Here is a 25,171-nt window from a genome sequence, read left to right as displayed (position 1 = left end):
CATGCGCGACGCCGCGACTGGAATACACAACAATAGCGTGCAGCGATATTTTACCTTTTTTTTTGGCGTCTGTGTGTGTGTGTGTGTGTTTGTTGCGGCTGCGGCTGTTGGAGCCCTTTCTTCAGCAACGCTAAGACTCCCCAACAGACCGTGAAAGTGGAACTGGTAAACCCACGGCAACGGCCCACGCAGCACCGCGCTCAAGTGAAAGGCGCATGCACTCTATCCACTGCGAGATGGCCTCATCCGAGTTTCCTCTTTTCCCCAGCCACAGGCCCCAGGGCGCCGTCGTCGTATCCCATCGGCGACCGTGTATGCAATGGTACCTGCGGTTCTGTGGGGACGCGTGCTCTCTCCTCTCTGTCAATGTGCTTTCAAACCTGTGAAAAGATCATGCGTGAAGGGGGTGACCGCTCATGCAACCCGTTGTTACAGTCACCCCCCGCCACTAGCCGCCTCAGGAGAAGCGGAGGCTGTCCGGCACGCGGCTTCTGCGTACCCCCCCTCTCTCCTTCCTCCTTATCAGGAAGACGCAAAGGGAAAAGACGGTGCTGCCGCAACACGCACGAAGTCTGTCCGTGTTGTCTCATCTGTCAAACACTGAAGGTAATACAAAGAGTCTCCGGACACGAGTTGGCGTCGAAGCGCGCTGTTGGCTGCATAGGCAGCAAGAAGTTCCCGCATATACGTTTGGACCTCAGCTCCCAGAAGCGTGGAGGTTTGCCAGTCACCCCCTTGAAAAGAGCTAGTGACGAGGTAATGCACCTGCACTGCATTACTGAGGCAGTGGTTCAGAAAGCGAAGGGCCAGATCGGCCTCCGTGACTTCCCCCACGTCGGCCGCGGCGGCCGACGGCGTGAGCATCGCACTCGCCGATTGTCTATCATTCGCGTAGGTCACAGCAAGAGAGAGAGGAAAGCAGATCATTTGGCAGAGATGAATATCATCGGAAGAGGTGTCTGTGTTGGCGCGTGCGCTCGAGAGAGCGCGCAGGGTACCGCCGCCCGCAACCGTCAGCGGCTCGCATAAGCGCAAGCAGCCGTTAACTTCCGTTGAAACGGTGCCCCCTTCTTTTCGAGAGGGGGAAGGCGCATAGCCTCTACGATCCCGCCACACCCACCACCTCGACCTGCGCAGGCGCTCGTTGCCCTGGCGCCCCAACGTGCTATACTGAGGTCCACCAGGCTGCACAGTAGACGTCTCTGCTCTGCCATCAAGAGGTAAGTATATGAGTCCCTCACCCTCTTTGTCTGCGAGGGCGTCTTCCACTTGTAAAAGCACGCGCTGTGGTTCTCTTTCGCTGAGCGCCCCCCTCCTGTTGAGCGAGAAGAGAGGATAGCCGCGCCCTCCACGTTACCATGTCTGTTGCTGCGGCATTGCAATGGCATAGAAACGCAGCAGGCACGCGCGCCCATCCGGCGCCCCAATCACAGGAAACGATTGAAGTAAAGGTGACGCGGGAAAGCGGTGTGGAGGAGCGGCATCCGGCCGGCAAGTTCATAATAGCAGAAGCAGAGGAAACGCTCACACACACACACACACACGTACGCACACGTGCAAAAGAGGGCTATTGTACATTCTGTGAGCCCCGCGCTAATGGCAGAAGTAAAAGAGGAGGAGAAGATCAAAATGCTTTATGAATAAAGCGGTCGTGTGGCGCACACGCGGGGGCGGGGTGAGGCAGTTCACCAACGAATCCAAAATACACACAGACACACACAGACAGACACACAGACAGGTTGACGCATCCCTTCACGGTCGCACGGTGAAGGGGCAAGAGAGCGCAGTGGTTGAAAAAAAAAGTGGTCCGTACACTATCAAAACGCGTTCCCAGGGAGGGTCTGAGAGATGAAAAGCAGGGAGCACCATGTCTCACTCAAGATGGGGTACACCGAAAAAGACGCGCAGTGTGCGTTCGATAGAGCGCTGATAGTAGTACTCTAGTGGCCGCTCGGGCTCCGCAGTCTCTTCGCCGTCGCGCGGCGGCGCGTGACGGTGCCACCGTCTCTCTCGCGATCGGCCGCGCACTGATACAGAGGGGCAAGTCTGGGTGGCCGCATCACCCCAGCTGAACGTTACCGGGCCTGCAAGCACACAAGCGGGCGGCGCGGTTGCCGCCATGCGCTGCCGTGCGTGTTTGGTGCCTGAGCAGCTGATGCGCGTCTGGTATTGATATGAGGCTGCAAACTCGTTAGTATCGCGGTCACCGCCCTCTCTTCGTGATCGGACTTCATCATCGCGGCTGCCATCCTCGCGCGGCCGTGTCGGCATGGTGGAACAGTAACGAGCGCCCAACGCTCGGCCGTCGCCACGCACACGACCCTCAAGGTCCTCTATCGACCAGCTGTCCCCCCTTTCCTCTGCTGGCTCTAGCTTTTGGCGCCCTTGTTTGCTCTGCACCGCATCGCCGCTCAGCACGGGCAGCAAAGAAGCTCCTGTGGCCTCCTCTTCTTTCCCCCGAGCGGGGAGCGGGGTGTACTGGAGCAGAGAGGAACCAAGGGCGTTGGTGCGAAGGCCCGCGGAGGTGCTGCTAGAGTCAGCTGCCGAAAATGTGTCGGTGTGGTGTGGCTGATGATTCTGTTGCTGCTGCTGCTGCTGACGCAAGCGCTCGCGCTCTTGAACCCGCCTCACTGCTTCGGCCACAGTTCGCGCGTGGGCGTCGCAGCGATGCTGCTCCTCCTCCTGACGCTGCTGCTGAAGAGCCAACAACTCGTTGTAGTTCATGTCATATAGGTAGCGCCGAGCGACGTCACCCAGGACCTCATAGGCCTCTTGAATGTCCGTGAAGTCCCTCGCGCGCAATTGGCGCGAGGTCGACACTGCATCTAAGCGGGCAGTTTCAGCGGTGGCCGATAAAGTATCTGCTCTGCTTGTGGTGAGACCGTGCTCGTCAGTGTGTGCTGTGGAAGCTACCTCTGCCGCCGCGTCACCGCCAATCTTGTCCGGATGAAACTGGAGTGCCAAACGCTTGAAGGCGCGGCGAATCTCCTCGCCGGAGGCGCGCGGCAGAACATCAAGAATGGCGTAGTAGTCCTTCAGCATCACACAGACCTCCGCTTCTTGAGAGGCCACAGCTTCACAAGCAAGGAATGCCGTTCCGTGCGTGCAGCAGCAGCCGAGGAAAGTGAAAACAGTTCAGAGCGCAGAGAGGGAGGGAGAGAAGGGCATCAAAAGTCTGTAGCAGAGGAGGGAGAAGGGGGGCACCGGCTGACGCTGCACTGTGCTCGTCTACGCAGAAGCGCGCGCCCAGGCCAGAAAGAATGAGAGAGGTTCCGCTGGGAGGGTGCGCTTATCATAGCATAACGTTGACGTAGAGCAAGCGCTCGTGGGCAAAAGTCTGATGTGCCGTTCGTTTCGGCGGCGCGTACAGCTCCCCTGGCAAACTTCCCTCTCCCCCCCATTGCCTGACGCGCAGCGCACACATTCACTAGAAGAAAAGAGGCCCAGAGAAGAGGCGAGGTACAAGCGGTGAAGAAGGGGGAAGAGCGAGTGTCAAAAATGGTGGGCCCTCCTTAGGGGCGGGGGTGCGCAAGGGTGGTCAGGAAAGGGAAAACAAAAAAAAAGCGCCGACGACAGCCGACATGAGTCGTCGTGCGCTCTTCTCTCGAGAGATGTGCAAGGTACCGCGCACGCCAACAGAATGGCGCGCCACTCGCTTCTGGCAAAAGTAAGAAGTGAGATGTCGATCGACCATCGCTGCCGCTGAGCAGCGGATGGCTGCTCTCTGCATTGCGGCCACCACCACCCCATCTCCCTTCCCTTGCCCCCACTCCTCCTCCTCTTTTTTGTGGCCTGCGTCACTATTGCTTGTCCTTATTGTGACGCTCAGGGCCGCGTTTCAAGATGCCTCATCTTCAATTCGTCCCACTCCCCTTCACCCCCTAAAAAAAAGTCTCTGGGGGGCTCCTTTTGAGTTGCTTAATCGTGTGTTAGCCTCCTTGGCTCTCCCGCTCTGTGAGCACGCGCAAGGCACCTCCCGTGGAGGGGAGCAGTAGAGCAGTGTTACCTCACCACCGACGCCGTCCACCACTTGAGGTGGAGGAGGGGGAGAAGGGGTCCATTAGGGCTCCATGACGTAAGACACTGTAGCAAGCCAATGAGCAGATGTGTGTGCGTGTGTGCGGCGAGTCAACGTGTCATCTTTCGTTCAGATACCCGGAGAGAGATGCATGCGAGGAAGACATGCAGAGGCAGCAGCACTCGCACAATCCATCTTTCGCTGCGCCTGAGATGTCGCCGCCTTCTCCGCGTCGATTTGACCCTCATGTAGTGCGGGGTGCCACTCAGCTTGCCTTTCGGGTAAGCTGCGCCTCCTTCCGCTCTCGCGCACTCATGAAAGAGTTTTCGATGGCGTTCATGCCCATCTTCTCGTCCACCACGTGCTGCTTCACCTTTCCGCGCCGCTCCATCTTGACGTAGTAGCTATCTTTGAGTAGCTCGTCAAGCTCCGCCTGTTTCCAGGCGCGGCTGCGCTCTGACTTGGACATTTTCAGCAGCTTCAGCGCCTCCAGCTTCTCATTGCGCTCTGTGCGGTGCCTCTTCACATCCGGGCCTTCATCGCCGTCGTCGTCCTTGGCCGCCTGCCGCTCGGCGTCACGCTGGCGCTTCTCTCGCAGGGCAGTTGCCATCTGCTTCACAAACGCAGCGAATTCATCTTGCAGAGGAATACGCAGCACACGCATCCTCTTGATCTCGCCGCAGCTGGGAATCTTAAACAGCGCAAAGCTGTGCGTGAGGTCGGTAAGGTCGATGAGTTGCAGTTGAAAGATGTAGCGGCACTCATGCTCCTTGTACGCCCGCAGGAACGACACGAAGGCGCGGGCGGCGAGGTTCAGTAGCTTTGGGTTGTGGCACTCCTCTCGACGCAGAGCGAGAATCGAGGGACTCTCGCACATATCGCCCATCACCTCCTTTTTCTTTGCTAGTCGCTTGCTCTTCCCTTCCACCATCGCTTGATGCGCCTCGCGCAGCTGCTGGCGGCGCTCTTGCCGGCTTAGCTGCTTCTCACGGTGCGCCTGATGAATCGCCTTGCGCTTATCAGGCAGCTCGGAGCTCAGCATCGTGCGCCGCGCGCTCATGTTACGCACCAGATCTGCGGCAGCGTCGATGCTGTCGCGCTCCTCGTCTAGTGCCTGCAGCACTACGTTCTGTAGTCGCATAAAGTTGATGTACTCAAGCTCCTGCGGCATGAGAAAGACCAGACTCGCCCCACTGCGCCCCATGCGCGCTGTGCGGCCGATGCGGTGAATGAACGTGTTGGGGTCCACCGGCGGGTCGTACTGCAGCACTACCCCGACCTCCGGGATATCCAGGCCACGTGCCGCGACGTCGGTGCAGACAAGCACGCAACGTGACCGCTTCGTCACCTGCCGGTGCACCCGCTGTCGCTTCTCTAATTTCATTTGGCCGTGGAGAGCAAAGATGTTGTCCGCATCGTCTTTGCACAGCACCGCCGCCAGCGCTTCGTACAGCCACTCCACGCTGGCACAGGTCATGACGTACACGAGCACCTTCTCGGCCTTGTGCGATTCCAGGAACTCGACGAGGCGGTCTAGCTTCTCTGACGCCCGAGTGAAGGCATAGAAGTTGGAGAGCTGCTCTGGTATCTGCGGCTTTGCAGCGTCCGCATTGGCGGAGTTGAGGGAGGCGATACGGACGGTGACGGAAACTGGGTTGCGCATGCCCGCCCGTGCCAGCTCTGCCAGCTCCTTTGTCTGCGTCGCGCTGAACAGACCGGTGCGCCGCTGCTTCGGTAGCCGTTTCAGAATCGCATCGAGCTTTGCCTTGAAGCCGAACTCAAGCAGTTTATCGGCCTCGTCGAGAATGAGAAGCTCAAACTGACTGAGGTGGAAGAGGTTCGCGTACTTGGAGGAGACGAGCAGCTCGTAGAGACGGCCCGGTGTTCCGACGAGCACGTTGCCGCCATGCCTGTTGAGGTCCTCGACGTCGCGCTGGATGTCGCGGCCGCCGATGTAACACTGGTACGAGTAAGCGGGAAGACCGTTGGCGGGGCTGCCGTTGTTGTACTCCTTCGTGACATAGTGCAGCATTCGCTTGACAAGCTGAAACACCTGCTGCGCCAGCTCCCTCGATGGCAGCACGAGAACGGCAAAGACGGCGTTCCTGTACTCCTGCGCCACTTCGCGGCACCGTGGGCGCAGCAGCATCTCCAGACACGGAATAAGGTATGCGAACGTCTTCCCGCTACCAGTGATCGCCTCCACAACGACATCGTAGTTCGTCAGGAAGAGCGGGATGGTGCGAGCCTGGACAGGGGCCATGGTTGTGAACTTCATATGTTCGCGAAGGAAGGACAAGGTCGGTGGACTAAGCTTGGCCCCCTTCATCGACTCCCATGTATTGGCCATGGCGAGGGCAGCGACGCAGCAGAGCAAGGAGCCGGTACACCCAATCGCGATTGAGGCCACCGAAGCTTGATTGGCTGTGGCGCGAAGCGATGACGCACACGCAAGCAGTGAGGCCAGAGGTGTGATGAGGTGACGGGAGGGCGCCCTTGGAGAGGTGCCAGCAGGCGAAGCAACTTTGTCCCTTTGGGTTCAGCGATTTCGTCGCTGCTGTTCTTTTCCACGTCTCTCTTCACCCCAGACGCACACACACAATAACAGCAGGCAAGAGAAGAAATGGATGAAGGGAGAGGAAGCAAGGGAGGGGGAAGAGGCAGCGCGCGGACGCAGCAGGGAAAGAAAGCGAAGAGACCGGAAAAATGGAGAGGACCAATGTGGCGGCAGGCGTCACACACACTATGGGGATGCATAGTTGTTGCCCACCCATGGCGCGAGCACCACGTGGCAAACGAGGGCATAGGCGACTACCACGGTGCACTGGCGCAGACAAGAGTCCCTCTCCCCACGCTCTCTCCGGTACCTGCGAAACCTATCCGAGAGCCAGGGTAGCATGGGCATGGATGCTGCAACGAGCTCGCTCAGCCCACGAGCAAGCTACCCACTCAAGCACGCGCACTTTTGCATATGCATGCGAAAAAGAGAGGCACCTACGCGCACCAGACCCGAAGGCTCAGCGAGTTGCACCGGCCGCGGTACCGGTGCTTCCGCGCACTCGGCTGCTCATCGTAAACGTCGAAGCGAGTCTCACCCACAGGACAGAATCCACGGAGGCCGCGGAAAGACGAGTACAAGAGCGAAACAGGGATATGCGGCAACGATCATATACGATGTGAACCTCCGAGAGGAAAGGGCACAGCAAGGGGGCGTAACCAAAACGCGCCGAAGGCAAACGCAAGCGAGGCGTGGGGGAGAGTGAGGAAGCAGTCGGCAGGGAGCACGCTCCACCATGCACGCACCTTCTCCCCACGCCGCCTTGCCCTCCCCTTTCCACCCCCATCCCTTCCATCTTCGTTTAAGTGCTGGATGACGAGAATGCGTGCCAAGCAGAGCGCGACATCGGGACGATACGAGTCAACCGTTGACGCAACGGGGCATATGCACAGATGCTCGGCACGAGGGCGGCAGATATTACAGCACAGAGCAAAAGAGATGGGGAGCATCGTCGACTGCCCCCTGCCATGAGAGGCGAAGGGGCCTACAGCTCCACGCAAATGCAGGCAATGCGGCGAAGGCACAACAGCGCAGCCGGGTAAACGACGATAACGCGGCCGTTGGGGATGGCGGAAAGGGTGGAGGGACAGCAGCAGGTGCACCGCACACAAACGCCAACAACGAAAGAGTGAAGAAGAGGAAGGAAAAAAAACGAGCGGAGAAAGAGAGAGAGCGACGCGAAGGAAATGACGCCGTCGCAAGCCCCCTCCCCTCCCCCCGAGAGCAGCGGGAGTGAGTGAGCCATCAGGGCCTCTGCAGCTCTCTTCCTTGCTTCACCCCCCCTCTTCTCCGCCTCACACAGCTTCGTCACCCTGGGCATGCGCCTCCGATGCTTTCTCTTTTCGCGACCTCTGCCCTGCTCGGGCTGCTGCGCTAAACTCAAATGACGGCAGCAGCCCCGGCGCTGCGTACGTCTGCGACGAAGTCCTGCAGGGCACTCATGTAGCCGGGCATCAGCGACAGATTGTTGTGCCGCCCGTCCTCGAACTCAAGAAAGCGACGCAGCGGGACGGTGAGGTCGCCGCCGTTTCCATCGCGCAGACACTTGGTCGCCGCCTTGTACAATGTCCGCATCTGCTCCGGCGGCACTATCTCATCACGCATCCCAGAGAGGAAGAGCATCGGCACCACCACCTTCCTCACCTTCTGCGCGCTGTTCCAATCAATCCGCAGCGCCAGGGGCTTGATGTAATACTCGAAAAGGCCCACCGCCAGGCCAGGACATTGACTCACCAGTTTCGTCAGGATCGGCCGGCTCAGTGCAGAGGCCATGTCACCAATGGAGCTGAAGGAGTTCTCAACGATTACAGCACAAATGCGGCGGGCGTAACGCTGGTTAGCGGCCAAGTGGATCGAAACAGCGCCACCAAGGCTGGTGCCCATGACAACGATGCGATCGCGCGGCACACGCGGATCGTGCCACAGGTAGTCAAAGCAGGCCTGCGCATCCAGCTCCAATGTCTCCTGCGTCTGCTCCGCGTCGTCGCTGAGGCCAAAACCGCGATAGTCGACCATCATCACTGCGCACTTCAGGTGGGCAACGAAGGCCTGCGCAAGAGGCAGGCGATGGCCGACGTTACCGGCGTTCCCGTGGAAGTAAAGCATCACAAAGCTTGGCATCCCGCTCGATAGGGTAATACTTCTGCTGCTGCCAGACAAGGTACTGCCAGGGCTGGCGCTGTCTGTGCCGCCACCCGATGCATCCACCTCTACATGCACGCCTCCCTGTCCCGTCGCCACATTAGGAGATGCGTTCCCAACGGAGTCGTGGCTGCTTCCATTGCTGCCCTTTTCCAGCGACGGCGCAGGTGCTGGCCATAGCATGTAGCCCCACAATTTCACTTTATCAACGGTGGTAACGCGCACGCGCTCTGCGTATGGGATGCCGAGCGCGACCGGGTCGTCGCAGACCTCGCGGCTCTCTGGGGGAATCTGTGGGTAGTAGAGAAGGCGGTTCTGCTGGCTGCGATAACGGTAACTCATAATGTGCAGTAGCAGCGACACAAAGACGGCGACCAGCACCACGTAGAGTGTGGCCGAGAGGAGAAAGCTTCCAAAGCTCATCGTACCCGTTTCCTAGAGGTGTGAGAAGGGAGGGGGGGCGTAATTGCCAGCGCTGGAGTCCGAGTTCAAAAGCCACTTCGGACCCGAGCGGGGAGGTGCGCCTCTTCAGCGCCCACGCATAAACGCAGCCAATACGCTGGATGGGGAAGCCGCTAAGGTAATGAATGCGGACCAGTGACTGTCGCAAAATGTCGCGCTTCTCTAGTAAGCAGAACAAAAAAATGCTGACCGCGGCGCGGCTGTAGAATCGTCCAGAGTCCAAACGAGCGCGAAACAGAGTGCGTCAACAGGACGAGAGAGCAAAAGGGGCGACGGGCGAGAGGGCGAAAGTGTGTGTGTGTGTGTGTGTGTGCGTATGTGTGTGGGAGGGCGACGACGAGAGGGAAAAGCACTGAGTATCAAATCGAAGCAATGGAGCAAAAGGGAAAATAAGAGCACATCAGCGGGGCGTCCCTCTCGTCGCCGTGCCTCGAGTGGCGGCTCCGACACCCTCCACACCTTCTCTGTATCCTGGACGAAGCAAAAAGAAGTGGACAGCAGATGTCGCCGGGGGGAGGGGGGTGGATGCGCGAAGCGGAAGAGGGAGAGAGATTAGGACGTGGGCAAAGAGTTAGAGACAACGGTACGTCAGCACTCACGGCCGTGACTCGATGGTGAAATAGGAAGTATTATGGTGGAGGTTGGTGCGCTGTAGGAGGTGAGGTTGGGAAGAGAGGCACGTCAGCGCCTGTGTGAAGCTGACTATGGAACGAAAAAGTGGGCAGCAGAGAGCGGCAAAGAGCGGGTGCGACCACTGCTTGAAGCAAGCGCCCGCAGAGGGTTGTACTTCGCACGCTGCCGAGATCGTCCTTTTACCTCTCACTGCTTTGTCCCCTTCTGAAGGTCGCGTCTGTGCAGGTGAAGTCGAAGTTGCGCCTAGTCGACGAGGAAACGAACGTAATCTAGCCGTCTTCCAAAGGGAACTCTCTCTGGCCTTGGTGCACGCACCCACCGCACATGCGCAAGCGTGGGCAGAACGAAGACGGCGATCCACCTCTTTTTCTCGCGGTGATCTACAACGCCACGAGAGTGAGTTAGTGAGTGAAGGGCAGAAGAAAACGGCCGGACGAGAGCATCACGATATGTACAGAGTCCCAGCCAATGCGGGCGAGCGCCAAGAGGAACAGAGAAGCGAGTTAGAGGGCCACATAGATAAGAGGTGGAGGAGAAACGGAGAGGCGAGCAAGATGAGCGGCAGCTCACACATCGTCTGCAGGTGCCACTGTGAGGCTATTCTGAAGTGACGGGAGGGTCGCATCGAGCGCACAGCAGGTAGCACAAGAGCAACCTCGCGTCCCAAACCTCCTCCTCCCCCCTTCCCCTGGCGCCATGCGTCACTGTTTCTCCGTGGTAAAAAGATCCGTCGTGAAGAGGGCCTTCACCTCTGCGGGCCGCCGCCGCTTTCGGCAGTTGCCAAGAGGTAGCCCCCGCCCCCCACGCCAGAACACACGTCGCTACCCAAATGCAGAAGACGACGGCGTATGCGAAACTAAGCCCTGCAGGATTGGAGGAAACGGCACCGCCACTTTCTCCCGTGTCCGTGACGAGGGCCGCCGTAGCGGCAGGCGCCACCCTGACTGCCGTGCCATCGGCTCACCATCACTGGTGCCGCCTGTCACACACCCCATGCATGATGCTGGCTCTTCTTGTTTTTACCTCCTGCTGTATGTACGTGTGTGTGTTGCATGTATGAACGGGTGCCAGTGAGCGTGTGGGTGCGTGTGCGAGTGCCCCAAAGAAAAGCAGAGAGTGAGCATATCCCACTAAGCTTGCTTGAGAGTAGGCGCGAGTCACTGTTTGTCTGCGATGGAGTGCTGCCGCCGCGAGTTCGCTCTGCAGCACGATGCTCTGCCAGGGAAAATAAAGTTCAGCAAGTCAAAGAAAAGCTAAAGAGAGGGAACAACGAAAGATACAGACGAGGGCAGTCCCGTCTCTCCTTCCTTTGAGAGGCGCACAAGATGAAGTGCAACGCAACAGAAACACGTGCAAGTGCGCGTAGAGGTAGAAGCGCGGCTGGGCAGAAGCAAGTGCCTCACGCAGTAGAAAACGGGCGAGGAAGAAAAAAAAACTGGCGAGACACATTCCAATCGCGTCAGCTCAAACAACAGCATAGGAGAAGGAGGCAGAAAAGGTCAGAGGTCTGAAACGACGCGCTCCATATTCGCAAGCAAAGAGAGAGAAAAAAAGTGATACAGAGGGCGCTGATGGCATACACATGCATGCGACAAAATCGTGCACTGAAAGGCATGATTGGGTACACAGACACACACACACATACACACACAGGCAGGCAGACAAATTCTGATATACGAGCTGCTCTTCGGACATTCATACACACACACACACAAAGAAGAAGTTTCCAAATATACAAGAATACGAATACCTGAGAGAGCGCCTCCCCCTCCCCTCTTCTCGCGCTCTTTGTCGCCGCGTCTCTTCCTTTCTCTTTCTCCCTCTCTCTAGTCTCTCAGTCTGCCTGTCTCTGTGTTATTTCGCCTTTGACAAACACACACTCATACGAAAAAAAAGGCGCACAAAGAAGCGGCTGAAGTTTTGAAGTGTCTTGTGGAAATAAGGAGATGAGGTCTCGCGCGGGAAATGCGCAACAGCAGCACAGGGAGCCAGAGGAGAGGGTCGCAGCCAACAACGAAAAAAAAAAAGAAACGAAAACAAACAGACGCGAGAGCTCTAAAAGTAGAAGCGCGCACTCACCCACTTTGTGTCTTTGGTCTATCGCTGGAAGACGTAGTCTTCTCGCATCGGACGCCTTGACAGGACCTTGGTCGTACGCGCTCCCCCTTCCACTATATTTCGGGGGTGCATCGCGTGGTATTAGCACCCCGCTGCAGAGCATACCACTCACTCAAGACGTCAGCGCACGCCAAAGTTAAGAGAACAGTAGAGGCGAAAACTTCTTTGTGAGTCCGCTCCTGCCGAGGAGTCGCGCATGGTTGATGAGGGCGAAGCGACCTCGGACACATTACGCAGAAGACGAGGTCAGTCGGGGCGCCCCCCTCTTCTCAGTCTTTTTACGATGTCACATCTCTAACTCCCTGAATCCAGCTCCTTTCTCTTCCTCCTTTCGATTCCCTCCGGACTTTTGTCTATCTTTTGGGGCGCGTCTGCACCCGCGACCTCTTCTACCATGGCAGCCATCTGACGAGACGCTCTGGCGGAGTAGCCTCCCCACCAGTCTCGCTCGAGAACCGACCACAACCCTGTAGTGAGGAGCAGCGACCACAATGAGATAGACAACCGAAAAACAAAAGCAAAGGGAAGCAGAGCGGTACGTTCGGAAGATTCGGAGGACCTTTTCACCCCGGCCGCCGACCGAACGGAGCTCCGGTACTCTCAGACTGTCAAGATCGCACCACAGGGCACAGACACACCCACCAAAGGCATCCGATATAGAGGAAAGATATAGCCTTTTATATGTACATCTGCTGATATTGCATGCGCAACTGCGACACTGACGCGCACCGGAGTCGACACCAACACAAGGGATAAAAGACGGGAAGCAACTAACGTCAGTGCAGAGTAACAACGATTTCTACGCTTCAGCGAACCGACTCCGCCGCGAGCACGCGAGGGCGTGGGCGCATGCGACCCGTCACCCCACCTGCCTCTCTTGCGCGACGTCTGAGCCCGCATCGCCTAGGAACGCCCGTCTGCCGTCGAAGCGGGCGATGCGACTGACCGGCACCGCTCGCCCCTTTCCCTGCCCCCTCCTTCGGGCACGCGCAACACAGCCGACGCCAGACGGATACGACTGGGCTTCACTCCGCGATGCAGCGGATGCCGCGCACGGCGCACAGATGCACTTCGGGGTCGACCGGGGCGGAGCTCTTCGCGCATCTTCTCGTCCTCCGTTCTTACTCACCTCTGCGCGCCTCGCTTGGATGTCGCACAGCCGCCACCCCTTTCTTTCCGTCGAGATCTCCGGGGACGTGTCTGGGCAGCTCACCGGTGCATTGCGCGATCCCCGGCGCTGGCACGCCCCCCCTCCTTTGGAGGGCGTGGGGGTGTGCCAAGCGGGACGGGCGCGCGGATGGGCGTATGCCAGCGCACAAAGGGGCCCACAGCCTGTCGTCCGGATGGGGGGCAGCGGTGTAGGCACTCGGTGGGGAGCATGCCATGCAGCACGGACGGTACGCGAGATTCACGGAGTGTGTCGTGCATGGCGCCTGGTTGGGCGCCGCCTACCCACACGCACGCACGGCAGCACCAGGCGGAGAAGCGGACGGCACGCCAGCGGCACTGCATGATGTCGCCGTCGGTCACCCGCCGCTGCAGGGACCCGAGACACGGCTTGAGGTGCCGGCGCGCCACACCGTGAGGATCGTCCGCTCTCGTGACGCGGGCCGCACCGTGTACAGCGGTTACGGTGGAAGTCGGCGTGCAAGTTGTTGATCGAGGTGGTGGACCTCGGCGCCTGTGATGGGCTCGGCTCCGCAAACTTACCCTTGTCGATGAGCTGCACCCCGCGATGGTCAGCGGAAAGAAGCGTGAGGCGTGCTCGACAGGCTGTCAGCGCCAGTATTTATTCTCAACTACGCCGCTGTTTGCCGGTACTCATCGCTGTGGAGTGGGTACCGTGCGCTTGAACGAACGAGAAGGAGTTGGCGGCCGCAGCCACGCTTGCTTCTCTGTATAGGAGCGTCTCTCGTTCAGCCCGAAGGAGGGGCCCGGTTCCTCCCCCCTCATGTGCTTCGCACGCGGCGCCACCACGGCAGTCAAATGGAAAGCGCCCGCTTTTGCCGTCGCACCTGCGAGCGTATGTTACAGCATGCCTCGTCACTTCGGAATGGATGCCTGAGTTCACCGCATCGCCTGCCGACAGCGAGCAAGAAAGTGCCCCACAACATCGGAGCCGTGATCTGCACACCTCTAGTGGTTTTTTCTTTGCTGTTTGCTGTTGTGGTGGTGGCGGTGGTTGATCCGACTTGAGGGCACACCCGATGGCCCAGGAAGACTGACACGCTGAGATAAGCAGCGAGAAGGTGAACCAATAACGCACACAGGACGAAAAGGGAGCAGAAGCAAAACAGGAAAAAAACACAAGACACACGCAAAAAAAAAACATTAAAGACGCGCGCAACGTGCGTAACGAAAGGACTGAGGCCGCGGCGCGGAGGAGGGGGAGGGCGAAGAGAGCGCGCAATGCAGAGGATACACACAAAAAAAAAACGTAAACACAATAACGGAAAAGGAAGTAAATCCGAGAGAGAGAGAGCCGATCGCGAATGCCTCATCGCTGTTCTTTCATTTTTTACATCGAGACGGCATCGACCGTAACAATTATACACAATGAGAGCGCTGCAGGGTGAAGTGGGTGGGGATAAGCGAAAGATGAAGGGAGAAGGGGGTGCGGACGGAGATAGCGGCCCGCACACTCGCCCTCTCTCTCCGTCATGACGGAGAGAGAGGGCGAGTGAGAAACTTGAAGGAGCTGAAAAGGCTGCGGAGAAGGGCCAACTCTCTGGCTGTCAAATGGAGACGCAGCAGGCAGGCGGCACCATCGCTGTTCTGGACATCTTTCTCGCTACAATGACGGCACGAGAAGTTTAAAAGCCTTTGAACTCCGCCTGCTGCGCCGACGTCAATGCAGGTGTGCGGTCGACTGGGCTGTCCGGGTACTTCTCAAAGTTGCTCGTATCACCGGGACTCTTCACCCTCACCGGGATCGGCGCGGGATAGTAGCGTGCGTACAGCTTTTCCCAGTTCGCGCCGTGGAAGTATGGGTGATTCTTCACGTCTGCCGGCCCGCCTTTCAGCGTTCCCAGGCGCTTTGTGTGGTCGGTCTGTAGCAGCCCCTTCACGAGGTCGCGAGCGCGGCCATCGAACCAGTTTGGGAACTTGAGCCGGCCAGCAAGAATTTTCTCGTAAATCCGGAACGGTGTGTCATCGTAGAATGGAGGATATCCAGCAATGAATTCGTACAAAAGCACCCCCATCGTCCACCAGTCCACCGCCTTTCCGTGGCCCTTGCTCTGGATCACCTCCGGCGCAAGGTACTCCGGGGTTCCGCAAAGTGTGAACGTGCGGTCCGTAACCTTCTTCGCAAACCCAAAGTCCGTCACCTTCACGTGCCCTTTGTTGTCCAAGAGTAGGTTCTCTGGCTTCAGGTCACGGTAGATGATGTCCAGCGAGTGCAGGTACTCGAACGCAAGCACCAACTCCGCATGGTAAAACTTCGCCACGTCATTGGGAAACCGCCCCGCCGTGCGCAGGTGCGTGAACATCTCACCCCCCATCACGAACTCCAGCACAAAGTACACCTTCTTCTCGTCCTGAAAGGAACACATCATGTTGACGATGAAGGGGTGGCTCAGCTCCATCAGGATGGCCTTCTCCTGGGCAAGGTGCTGCTGCTGCTTCATCTTGATGATCTCGCGCTTTTTCAGGCACTTGATCGCGTAGTACTCGTCCGTGGCCTTGCGGTGAGCGACGCGGACGCGGCCGAAGGAGCCGGTGCCGAGGGTGCTCTTCATATCAAAGTCCGAGAGCTTCCACTCGGACGTGTCCGGCTTCTCGAAAAAATAGGCGGGCTTCGCGCCCGTCTTGCTAGCTGGCTTTGAGGGATCGGGCCGATCGGAGACGCCCTTCGGCGACTGCACCTTCGCCTCCTTCTTCAGGTGCTCCGATGGCTGCACCGCATCGCTTTCCTTGGCAGCAGACGCCATCTCGTCCTTGTTTTTCTGAATCCAATCAAGCGCAGGACCTTGTTCGATGTCGTACCGACAAGGTGGTGCAGTGGGCTCTCGAGGCCGTCGAAGGAGAAACGGTGTATTGGGGAGAGGGAAGACAGGAAGCGGTAACGCTCAGTGGAACTCGGACGTTGGTGCTCCGGTGAGGGCTTTTGATGGATATCTGGCAATCTCGTTGTACTCGGCGCACACTCCGACGATGGCGACAGCCAGTCTCTGGTGGGAAGAGGTGGGGAAAGAAAAGGGGGTGAGAAAGAGAGACGGAAAAGCGCCTGCGAAGCGAGAGGAGCCAGAAGCAGCAGAAGAGAGCTAGCGCACGCGCCAGCGATGGGTTGAGCACTAAAATGGAAACAAGAAAGGACTAGTGAAAGAGGGAAGCGTAAGTGGAGAATTAAGACAGGCCAGGAATGACTTCTCGAGTGTGTATGGGGAAGCAAGCGGGTCCCTGCGACTTCGCGGCGAACAGTGCGGCGGTACTTGGAATGGGCATGCCAGAAGGGTGGAGGATGGAGCAAGGTGGAGAGACACGGCGGCGGTGACGGAAGCAACAGCCAGGAGGAGGCGGAGAGATCGGCTCTTCGAGAGACGAGTCAGCAAAAAGAGGGCTAAAACGGTCCGCTTTCAGGTATCCCGCTCGCGCCTTGCAGTCGGTGCGCGCCGCTCAGAGTGCTGCACCAGCACGTTGGAGGGCAAGGAGTTGGGAGTGGTGTGATTGCGAACTGTCAAGCACCCCTTCCCCCTCTCGCCTGTGGGGGGAATGAGGGGGGAAGGGTACCAAAGCGGAAGACGAAACCTTGAGGAAACAGCAGAGACGCGGTAAAATACCCTTGCGTGATAGAACGACACGCGCCCCCGTGTTTGGCCGCTCGTGGCGCACTGCTCGCCCTTTACAAGACGATGACATCACACTTCATGTGTACCTGCTGCCTCTTTGATTCGTTCCTGGGCGGGAGGGGCCCTCCTCCTTTTCTTTCAAGAGTGCACCTGTCGGCAGATAACAAGACACGAACGTCATAGCCGTATATGTGACGCACCGGTGCTGCTGACTGCAAACACGCCGACAGGATAAGTAATAAAAAGTAAACTGGAAAAAAAACAGGAAAAGGCGTCGGCGCATATGCACCGTTGGACAGAGGACGAGGACGCGAAGGACAGCGCAGACCGAGATCAATATAGCTTGGCGAAGGGCAACGAGAGAACGACGCACACATATTTCGCGCTTTCATGAAAGCCACAAGCCTTGTCGCGTAAGCGGGCGACAAGCTGAGAAGGGAGTGCAATCGCTGCTGGCAAGCCCAGTCAGAGTTGCACTGCCAGACCACGAGGAAGGTGGGGATAATGAGCCCCACCTATGGAGGTGTGTGCTGGAAGAAAGGAGCAGCTGCTCTCGCGAGAAGAAAAAAAAGACCAACAATAACGAAAGGCAGCGTACGAAGCACATATGATTGGCCAGTAAAAGTGATGAGAACATTCGGGCCTGAACTGGCAATGTATAGATGTGTGTGTGTGTGTAATGGTTGTGACTGTGAGGAGGCATCATGTGCGGTGCTGGAGGTGAGCGAGGTGAACAGAAAAAAAAAAGTCGCTTGTGCACGAGTGTCACTAATTTTCGCGGCCGCATGTGTCTGTCCGCACCCTTCTCTCTCTATATATATATGTCCGCGACGCTCTCTCTTTTCCTAGCGCTGCGCTGACCTTAGACGACATGAAAGCCATCACTAGCGTGCGCCAAGGCAATCTCCAACTTTTCTTTGATGATCTGCTTGTCGTTGTAGTCGGGGAGATCCAGCTGATTTGTGCAGCCGTGGCCAACCGGCAGCCGCGTCTCGTCGGCGCAGCGCAGCACTTTGATCTTCTTCATGGCCCCGTTTGCCGGCACGGCCGCCGTCGCCGTGCAGAGCTGCAGGAAGCGCCGAAGATTATTTTGCGACATGTCCAGTATCACCTCCTTTAAGAACTTCGGTGTGTTGGAGGTGCGGGCAAAGCCTTGGAACTCTAAAGCGCCGACGATGACCTGCGCCGAGACGTGGAGCTGACCGCACAGAAGTAGCAGCAAATCCGACGGCGAGAGGAGCTTGAGGTGATGCTCGAGAGACGGCTCGCAGAAGAAGCCTTTCTTCATCGCCTCCAGCGCCGTGCGCCGGCGCTCCACCAAGTCGAACTTCTCACGAAGTTCAATGTAGTCGCTCACGCTCTCGGGGGTGAGGGGCGAGTCCGTTGTGTATCGACCGTCCGTCTGAGCCTTCAAGAACTCAGGGGTAAAGTGAGAAAAGTCCAGCCCCGCGTCCTCGAGGTCGGCGGCGGAGAGGAGGCGCAGCCGCTTCAGTGTGTTTGCGACAGTCACGTCGTACTCTTCCAAGTCGACAAACGACGGCTCCGCACCGGAGAAGAACTTGAGCACGGCAGAGCTCAGCTGCAGCGGAATCTGTCGGTTCTCGATAACGCTCTTGAGAAGCACCTTGCCGAGCAACACAAACAAATCCGGCGCAATGCCATCCGCATCCGGAGCGGGAAGGTAGGGTACGGTAGAAAAGAGGGCCGAGCGTATGCCAGGCTCATTTGCCGCGCTCGCTGCCGTGCCAGATGATACAGGGGAGCTGGCAGAATGCGGCGATGCTGCGCCAGCGTCCTCGGCAGCTGCGCACACGAGGGCCTTCTTCACAAGAATCATCTGGTCGTAGAAGAGATTGAGCATCTCCGTCGTCAGAGCACCCTCGTCGATGCCGGCCTCGCCCTGGAACACAACCATGATGGGAGAGAGCAGGTCGTCGTTGTCGAGGCGCTGAAAAATGTCGCGTACGGACTCCACCATTTGATTGCGCGACACCGACACCAGCACTTTCTGTTGATGGCTGCGACGGACGGCGTAGATGTACGAGCGAACGGCGTCGATGCGCTCGTCACTTTTCGCCAGTGCACTGCTGTTTTGGTTGCTGTTGATGGAGTTGAGAGTCGAGCTGAAGTACGGGTGCGCCAAAAGGTCATAGGCCGTCGCCCGGCTCGCGGGGTCGGCCACGAGCACTGACGAAATGGCCTCGGCTAGCTTCTCGTCACCACCCACGGACTTGGCTGGCACCTCGATGCGCCGCTGCTCTGGAAGCAGCAGCGGCAGGCTTGGCTTTTCCAGCGACGCATCATGGAAGTACGCGTTGTACAGCGCCACCTCTAGCATAGTCACACCGAGCGCCCACATGTCTGACATTCCGGTAGACTTCGCCTTCTGCGAGCCCGAAGCGCCCAATAGCTGCTCAGGCGCCATGTACTGCATCGTGCCCACGATGCTGCCACAGCTACCATTGGTGCTCGTCAAGGTGGTCGTCAGCGTCATGTCAGCCACCCCTAGGGCGCCGTTGTCCTTGGCGATGCCGAAGTCGGAGATGACTGGCCGCCCGTCATCCGCGATGAGTACGTTCGACGGCTTCAGGTCGGCGTGGACGATGCCACGCTCGTGCAGGTAGGCGACGCCGCTGGCGAGCTGACGGAGCATATCCTGCACTGCCACCCACGACATTGGCTCCTGCTTTGACAGCAGTGCGCGCAGACTGCCGCGGTGGTAATATGGTAAGAGGATATAGGCGAAGGGACCATCGAAGAAGACGCCTTTGATACGGATAATGTTTGGGTGGTTGCAAGCGGAAACGATGTTCACCTCACGCTGGAAGCGCCGGCGCGCTGCATCGTCATCGATGGAGATCTCCTTCACCGCAATGTGCTCGCCGCGGCGCAGCGCGTGGTACACTTTGCTGTTCACTGTGGACGACAACGTCGACACAACCTGGAAGTCTGAGAAGGAAAGGTTTTGCCAGAGTCCACTGCCTTTCACTAGCCGCAAAATTCGTGAGCCGTTCGCCATCGACTTCCACGCCAGTTCAGGGTGATCCCGCTCGACCAGCTCCATGATGCGCGTCTGCACACCCTTCTGCTTCTCATGAATGGCAGCGATACGCTGGTGCAGACGCTTCACCTGCACCTGCAGACACTCGATCTTATTTTCTGGCTCATCTCGAATCTTGAACCATTCGATTTCGGCCTGCAGCTGAATACGCTGGCGCTCATGCAAGAGGCGTTGCTGCTCAAGCTTCGCCTCCTCCTCCAACAAACTGTCGCCCTCGCGCATTGTCTTGACGAAAGCCTCTTTATCTGCCTTCACACGCTCGACAATGCTGCTCATCTGGTCCAACGCCTGCAGCCGCACATCCGAGAGCTCCTTCGTCGTAGTTTGTGCCACCTGCCGCGCGTGGGCCTCCAGCTGTGCGTCGAGCTCCATCGCCTCTGCGAGAAGCGAACGCACCTCTTTCATGGACCCCGCCTCCGCCCTCAGTGCGTGCCAGAACGCCTGCCCGGCCGCGTCGGTTGCGGCGAAGCACTTCTGCGCCTTTCGAACTGCCTCATTGATCTCGACACGGCGTTGCAGCAGCTGGCCTAGTTCAGAGCTGGCGCTCGCAGCGCCCTGAGTAGAGCGGCTAGCGTCCGTCGTCGGCGTGGATGGCGGCTGGTGCAGCGCCGCTGCCCCGGGGGATGGTGCGGGGCTTACTGGGGAAGCACCGGTATCGGTCACCGCAGGTGCGGCAGTGGTGGCGGCATCGGCCGAGACTGCCTCTGGCGGAGCGGGCGCTGAGTTCAGCGGCGACTCAGCCGCGAGGGTCGGCGTCACCGCCGCTACTGCTTCACTTGCCGCTTCCTCTGGAACGCTGGAAGGCGTGCGGTTGGAAGCAGGACCAAATCGACTGAAAAAGTGCTGCTCTTCCTTGGCGATTTTCTTAAGCTGCGCTATCGCCATTTCGGCCTGCGCAGCAGTGTCCCACAGCTTGTGGAGTGTAGCGTCCCGGTCACACCGCGCCTTGTGATAGGCGTTGCTGTCCTGGTCGCGCACAGCACGACGCAGCTTCGACTGCCTCTCGTCAGCCTCCTTGGAGAGAGTGGAGAGCTCGCTAGAGGTCGCGATGCTCATGAGGGATCTAATCTTGTCAGATCGCTTGCTGCACTCAACTATGTCCTCCTGCGCATCGAAAGTGTCTGTGTACTTCGCTGCCTGGTCCCGAACAGCCGCCGCGCGCTGAATCTCCGCTGCCAACTCGCAGAGATCCACTTTCGTGGCTCCGTGTTGAAACGCCACGTCGGTGAGGAGCGCCGGCGCCGCCGGCCATGACGAGCACGCTCCGCCTCTACCCTCGGCGTAGGAGATGGACGCGCTGTCACCTGGGCTCATCAGCAGCGGCGTTGCCGGCGCTCGTGCCATCTTCGACTCGCACTTGGCCATTGCTACCCGAATGAGCTCTTTGTTCGCATCGGGTGCCAGCGCCCAGGCCTTGCGCAGGCTCTCCATGGCGCGGCCGAAGTCGTTCAAGCTCATCTGCGCGAGCCCCAGTCGATAATGCCCCTTGAAGAAGTTCGCGTTGATCTCCACCGCCTTCGCTGCGTCGGCCGCGGACTTCTCGAACTCCTTGATGTTGAAATACGCGAAGGAGCGATTGGTGTACAGGAACTCCGAGTCTGGGTCCAACTCGATTGCCTGGGTGTAGAAGCGAATCGCCTCATGGTAGCGCCCTGCTTTGAAGGCTTCGTTGCCCTCCTCACGCAGCCGCGTCACGTCCAGATTGGGGCTGCCGGTGGCGGAGAACTGAAGCGGTATGCGCTGCTGCTCCCGCTGTATCCACACCATGGGCGGCACGCCTCCACTGTACACGCTGCCCGGTGAGGAGGAATGTGCGTCTGCCGCCCCCGCTGAGGCGTCACCACCGCGACGACTCGAATCCGCAAGCGCGCCGACACCTGGGCCACGGCTGAACACCAAGTTTGGCCCCATGGCGTGCAGCACGGAGAGCGGGTGCATCCCGGAAGCGTCGTCCGTGCTGAAGGTGACCATGGTCGGCTGCCCGCTGCCGTCGCCTCCGACCCCACCCTCACCGCGGCCACCGCTTTGGATGATGCTCCGCAGCAGAGACTCGAGTGGGTTGCTGAAGCTCATCTTCGAAGGCTCGAGAAAAAGAGGAGCGGTCACGTATCCGTCAATGTACGCGTGTATGAAGTGCGGCCACGCCAGTCAGAGACAATAAACAGCAACAGCGAAAAGACAAGAGCAGCCGCTAAGCAAAGTCAGCTGCAAAGATGGTGGAAAGTACCGAAAAGGGGGAGGGGGAGATGTCACAGAGAAACAGAGCCGCACTGCGTCCACCAACGCACAGCCGAAGTCCCTCCTGCTACACAGCGGGAGCGCAGGCAGAAGCGAGCTATCGCACCCTCCGAAAAATCGAAGTCGGGTGGCAATTAAAAGGGAACAAAGGGACACAAGGAAAGAAAGACGCCTCAGCACAGAGGCGAAAAGGGAGACAGAGAGAGATAGAGAGAGAGGAGGCCGCCACTCCAACGACTCCGTATCGGGAAGGATGTAAACAACGAGTCACCGAACGAAGAATGTAAGAGAGGAGGAGGAGGGCAAGGATGACTCTGAAGTCCTCCGCTTTGGACAGAAAAAGGGGAAGGCAGTAAGAAAGAGCGAAGCAGATTAACACGAAAAAGGACACAAAAAGACCGAGCTGATGACGCCAACGACGACGGCTGCAAGGCAGAGAAGTCAACGGTGGCTCTGCAATGCACTGAGATCGGTGGTGTGGACACTCTCCCCTCGATGCCCGCTGTCGCTGTTAGGTGTTCCCTTTGGCTCTGCTTCGCTTTTCTTCCATATCGGTTTATAGCTATCGGCTGCCTCCCCACACTCTGCAAGGCAGGTGGCAGCAGCGATGACAATGTAGCGAGCTCGACTGCTGCTACTGCAGCCGATGCTGTCACCTCCTCTCGAGAAGAGATGGCTGGGAGCTGTTGTCTGCCCAATTATAAGGATGCTGAAGACAACGACAGAGAAAGAGGCTGGTACGCACACACGCGTGCTTACAGAAAAAAGGGGGCGCGCAGCGGGCAGGCGTGAAGGCAGCGAGTGGGAAAGCTGCAAATGATGTATGTGTGTGTGTGTGTGTTACAGAGAGAGCAGAGTGTGGGAGGAAAGTGGGGAGTTTAGCGAAGGTTCTCCGCACGGTGCTTGGGCGCGTGAGAAAGGACGATGCGGAAAGGGGCAACAGAGGCGGGAGATGTGTGGACAAGAACGCAAAGAGTCATGCGGGAAGACAATGAAGAGAAGCGAGATGAGAAGCCCAAAGGCATTCCGTATCCGTGCGCACTCCAGTGCCTCACGGCGCCTCCCTGCCCTTGTGGTGGTGGTGGTGGTTTATTGCTCATTGAAGAGCACGAGGCACCAGATGATGGCTTTGGTGTCAGGAGAGAAGAATCGCGCCGGGAAATGGTGAGTCTTCGGAGGGTGGTGCGCCAACCGCAACCTCGGAGCCGGTTCTTCTGTGACAGCCGCCGCGTTTCAGGGGACGAAAAAGAGTATACCTCACGAGCACAGCAGGGAGAGGAGTTGGAAGCCTTCAGTCATGGTCGCTCGTCGGCTGCATAGCCCAATGCACGGCCCGCGAACCGCGTTGAGCGAAATCGCGATTGCCAGCACGCAGCAGAAGACTTTTTGGAAGGCACGCTCGACGGCGGAAGGGGGATGCTCAGACGTCAAGCGGGCACATTACTGCCATCATGAAACACCCGTCACTGGCGATGGCGCAAGACGTACTGATATTCAAAAAAAAAAGCGGAGCCCCATGCCGAAGCGCGTTGAGACCTGCTCGCCATCTCCAAGCCTCCCGCCCTCCCTCTCACCCATCTCGCGCACGCTTCCCTGCCTTTCCTGTCGCTCTCTAAACTCGACCAACTATGAGGAAAAAAGTGGAAAAAAGGGATGGGCGGTGTGACTCGCCACGCCACAGGCACACACGTGCGGTTTCAAGCCATCACGCAAAGACAGAGGGGAAAATAAGCAAAACAAATTTGCCCAAAGGCGGTACGGCATCGAGAGACAAAGGAAGTGCACCAAAGTGAACGACGTGGCCACACGCGCACGGATGCGCATGCACTGGCGTGCAATAAAGGGCATCGCGAAGAATATATATATATATATATATCAAAGAAGGGGGAATAGCAGACAGCCTCGGCGCGAAGAAGGGAAAATGAAGCATGACGAAACAAACGAAAAGAAAGGGCGAAATACTCCACCGCGACACAGCAAGACAAAGCGGCGGAGTTCGTGTGTCACCAGCCGCTTCGGAGACAGCTGCAGCGCATGGCAAGCCATCGATGCCAGCGAGCACCCCCAGTTCATGTGAGTTGGGTCCTCAAAAACTCAAAGAAGCCCATGGTCAACGCCGCGTTCGGCGCGGTGTAGGCGATGCGACTGCCTACGCCCCTCCATAGCCCTCGTATCCCCTCCTCCCTTGCCAGTGTGTCCAGTCCGTCCCGCAGGCCACGATAGTTGTACGAAAAAAGAGCCGGGGTAGACGTGCCCGCGCTACTTGGATGCAGCACTGCGCGCTGTACCTGCATTCGTGTCTTCACCAGCTCCAACGGATTCGTGAGCAGAGACGCCACTACGTTGCCACCGGCGCCAGCACCAAGCGCCACCACGAACGCCACAGAAGAGAACAGCTCTGCTTTGCTGCTGCCGTTTCGGCCACCCTGGACCGGCACAGGTGAGGGCGCACCGTACAACCGTGCCAGCGCACTGCTGAAGTACTCGTAGAACACAAAGTATACAGCCGAAAACGGACCGAAGCTGGCAAGAGTGGAAGCGTAGCCTTTGTAGAGACCCCTTATCCCCTCATGCGCAAAGATGCGTTGCAGTGCATCAAAACTGCTCGTGTAGCGGGCAGTCAGGGATCGCGGCTGCGACTGAAGCCGCTCTTTTGCTACGTCTACCGGCACCCATACGGTGCAGCTCACCGCCTCAGCAGCCAGTCCGCACACAAAGAAGCGCACACTGGACGGAGTCGCGGCTGCTGCACCTCGAAGCGACTGCAGTACGGGGTTCGTCCTACCAAGTCCTGAGGTGCTGTCGCTCTTCTCGGTCGGCCCTGCTGCGTCAGCAGCGTCATCAGCAAACCTCTTCCACGCCGTGCTGCAACGGTTGTAGGTGCCGAGGTAGAGAGCAACGCCGGGCGCAGAGCCGACAGCAGCCACCCCGACCCCACGGTAAAATCCGGCGGCGCCTTCTCTCACCCAAATCGAGCGCGCAGACTGAAAAAAAGACGCGTGCGGCACCGACTGGCAGGGCGATCCTTGACTGGCGGCGGATGCTAAGCGGTCGCCGGCAAAGCCGGTGAAGGTGACCGCCTTGATCGTATCCAGCGGATGGCAGAGCAGGCGTGCAATGATGCCCGCTAGTGCTGAGCACGCCACCTCCAT

At 58.5% G+C, this 25,171-nt stretch overlaps 7 protein-coding genes across 7 annotated transcripts; all 7 read right to left on the bottom strand.

The window, feature by feature from the left end:
* Positions 1-522: 522 nt before the first annotated feature.
* On the bottom strand, positions 523-864 carry LSCM1_01168 (uncharacterized protein; the record flags this gene model as incomplete). The annotated part of the gene is made up of 1 exon (XM_067318793.1): positions 523-864. The coding sequence occupies one exon, from the start codon at positions 862-864 to the stop codon at positions 523-525; it is 342 nt and encodes a 113-aa protein (XP_067174898.1).
* Positions 865-1,872: 1,008 nt separating this feature from the next.
* Positions 1,873-3,042, bottom strand: LSCM1_01167 (uncharacterized protein; the record flags this gene model as incomplete). Its single annotated transcript, XM_067318792.1, has 1 exon — positions 1,873-3,042. The coding sequence occupies one exon, from the start codon at positions 3,040-3,042 to the stop codon at positions 1,873-1,875; it is 1,170 nt and encodes a 389-aa protein (XP_067174897.1).
* A 1,241-nt stretch (positions 3,043-4,283) lies between these two features.
* LSCM1_01166 (uncharacterized protein) lies at positions 4,284-6,368 on the bottom strand (the record flags this gene model as incomplete). Its single annotated transcript, XM_067318791.1, has 1 exon — positions 4,284-6,368. One exon carries the CDS (start codon positions 6,366-6,368, stop codon positions 4,284-4,286), a length of 2,085 nt encoding a protein of 694 aa, XP_067174896.1.
* Positions 6,369-7,955: 1,587 nt separating this feature from the next.
* Positions 7,956-9,140, bottom strand: LSCM1_01165 (uncharacterized protein; the record flags this gene model as incomplete). The annotated part of the gene is made up of 1 exon (XM_067318790.1): positions 7,956-9,140. The coding sequence occupies one exon, from the start codon at positions 9,138-9,140 to the stop codon at positions 7,956-7,958; it is 1,185 nt and encodes a 394-aa protein (XP_067174895.1).
* A 5,603-nt stretch (positions 9,141-14,743) lies between these two features.
* Positions 14,744-15,862, bottom strand: LSCM1_01164 (uncharacterized protein; the record flags this gene model as incomplete). Its single annotated transcript, XM_067318789.1, has 1 exon — positions 14,744-15,862. One exon carries the CDS (start codon positions 15,860-15,862, stop codon positions 14,744-14,746), a length of 1,119 nt encoding a protein of 372 aa, XP_067174894.1.
* Positions 15,863-17,582: 1,720 nt separating this feature from the next.
* Positions 17,583-21,854, bottom strand: LSCM1_01163 (uncharacterized protein; the record flags this gene model as incomplete). The annotated part of the gene is made up of 1 exon (XM_067318788.1): positions 17,583-21,854. One exon carries the CDS (start codon positions 21,852-21,854, stop codon positions 17,583-17,585), a length of 4,272 nt encoding a protein of 1,423 aa, XP_067174893.1.
* A 2,234-nt stretch (positions 21,855-24,088) lies between these two features.
* LSCM1_01162 (uncharacterized protein) lies at positions 24,089-25,171 on the bottom strand (the record flags this gene model as incomplete). Its single annotated transcript, XM_067318787.1, has 1 exon — positions 24,089-25,171. One exon carries the CDS (start codon positions 25,169-25,171, stop codon positions 24,089-24,091), a length of 1,083 nt encoding a protein of 360 aa, XP_067174892.1.

The sequence above is a fragment of the Leishmania martiniquensis genome, chromosome 35, assembly GCF_017916325.1.
Source record: "Leishmania martiniquensis isolate LSCM1 chromosome 35, whole genome shotgun sequence".
NCBI classification, from domain to species: domain Eukaryota; phylum Euglenozoa; class Kinetoplastea; order Trypanosomatida; family Trypanosomatidae; genus Leishmania; species Leishmania martiniquensis.
This window is presented reverse-complemented; position numbering and strand designations above follow the sequence as displayed.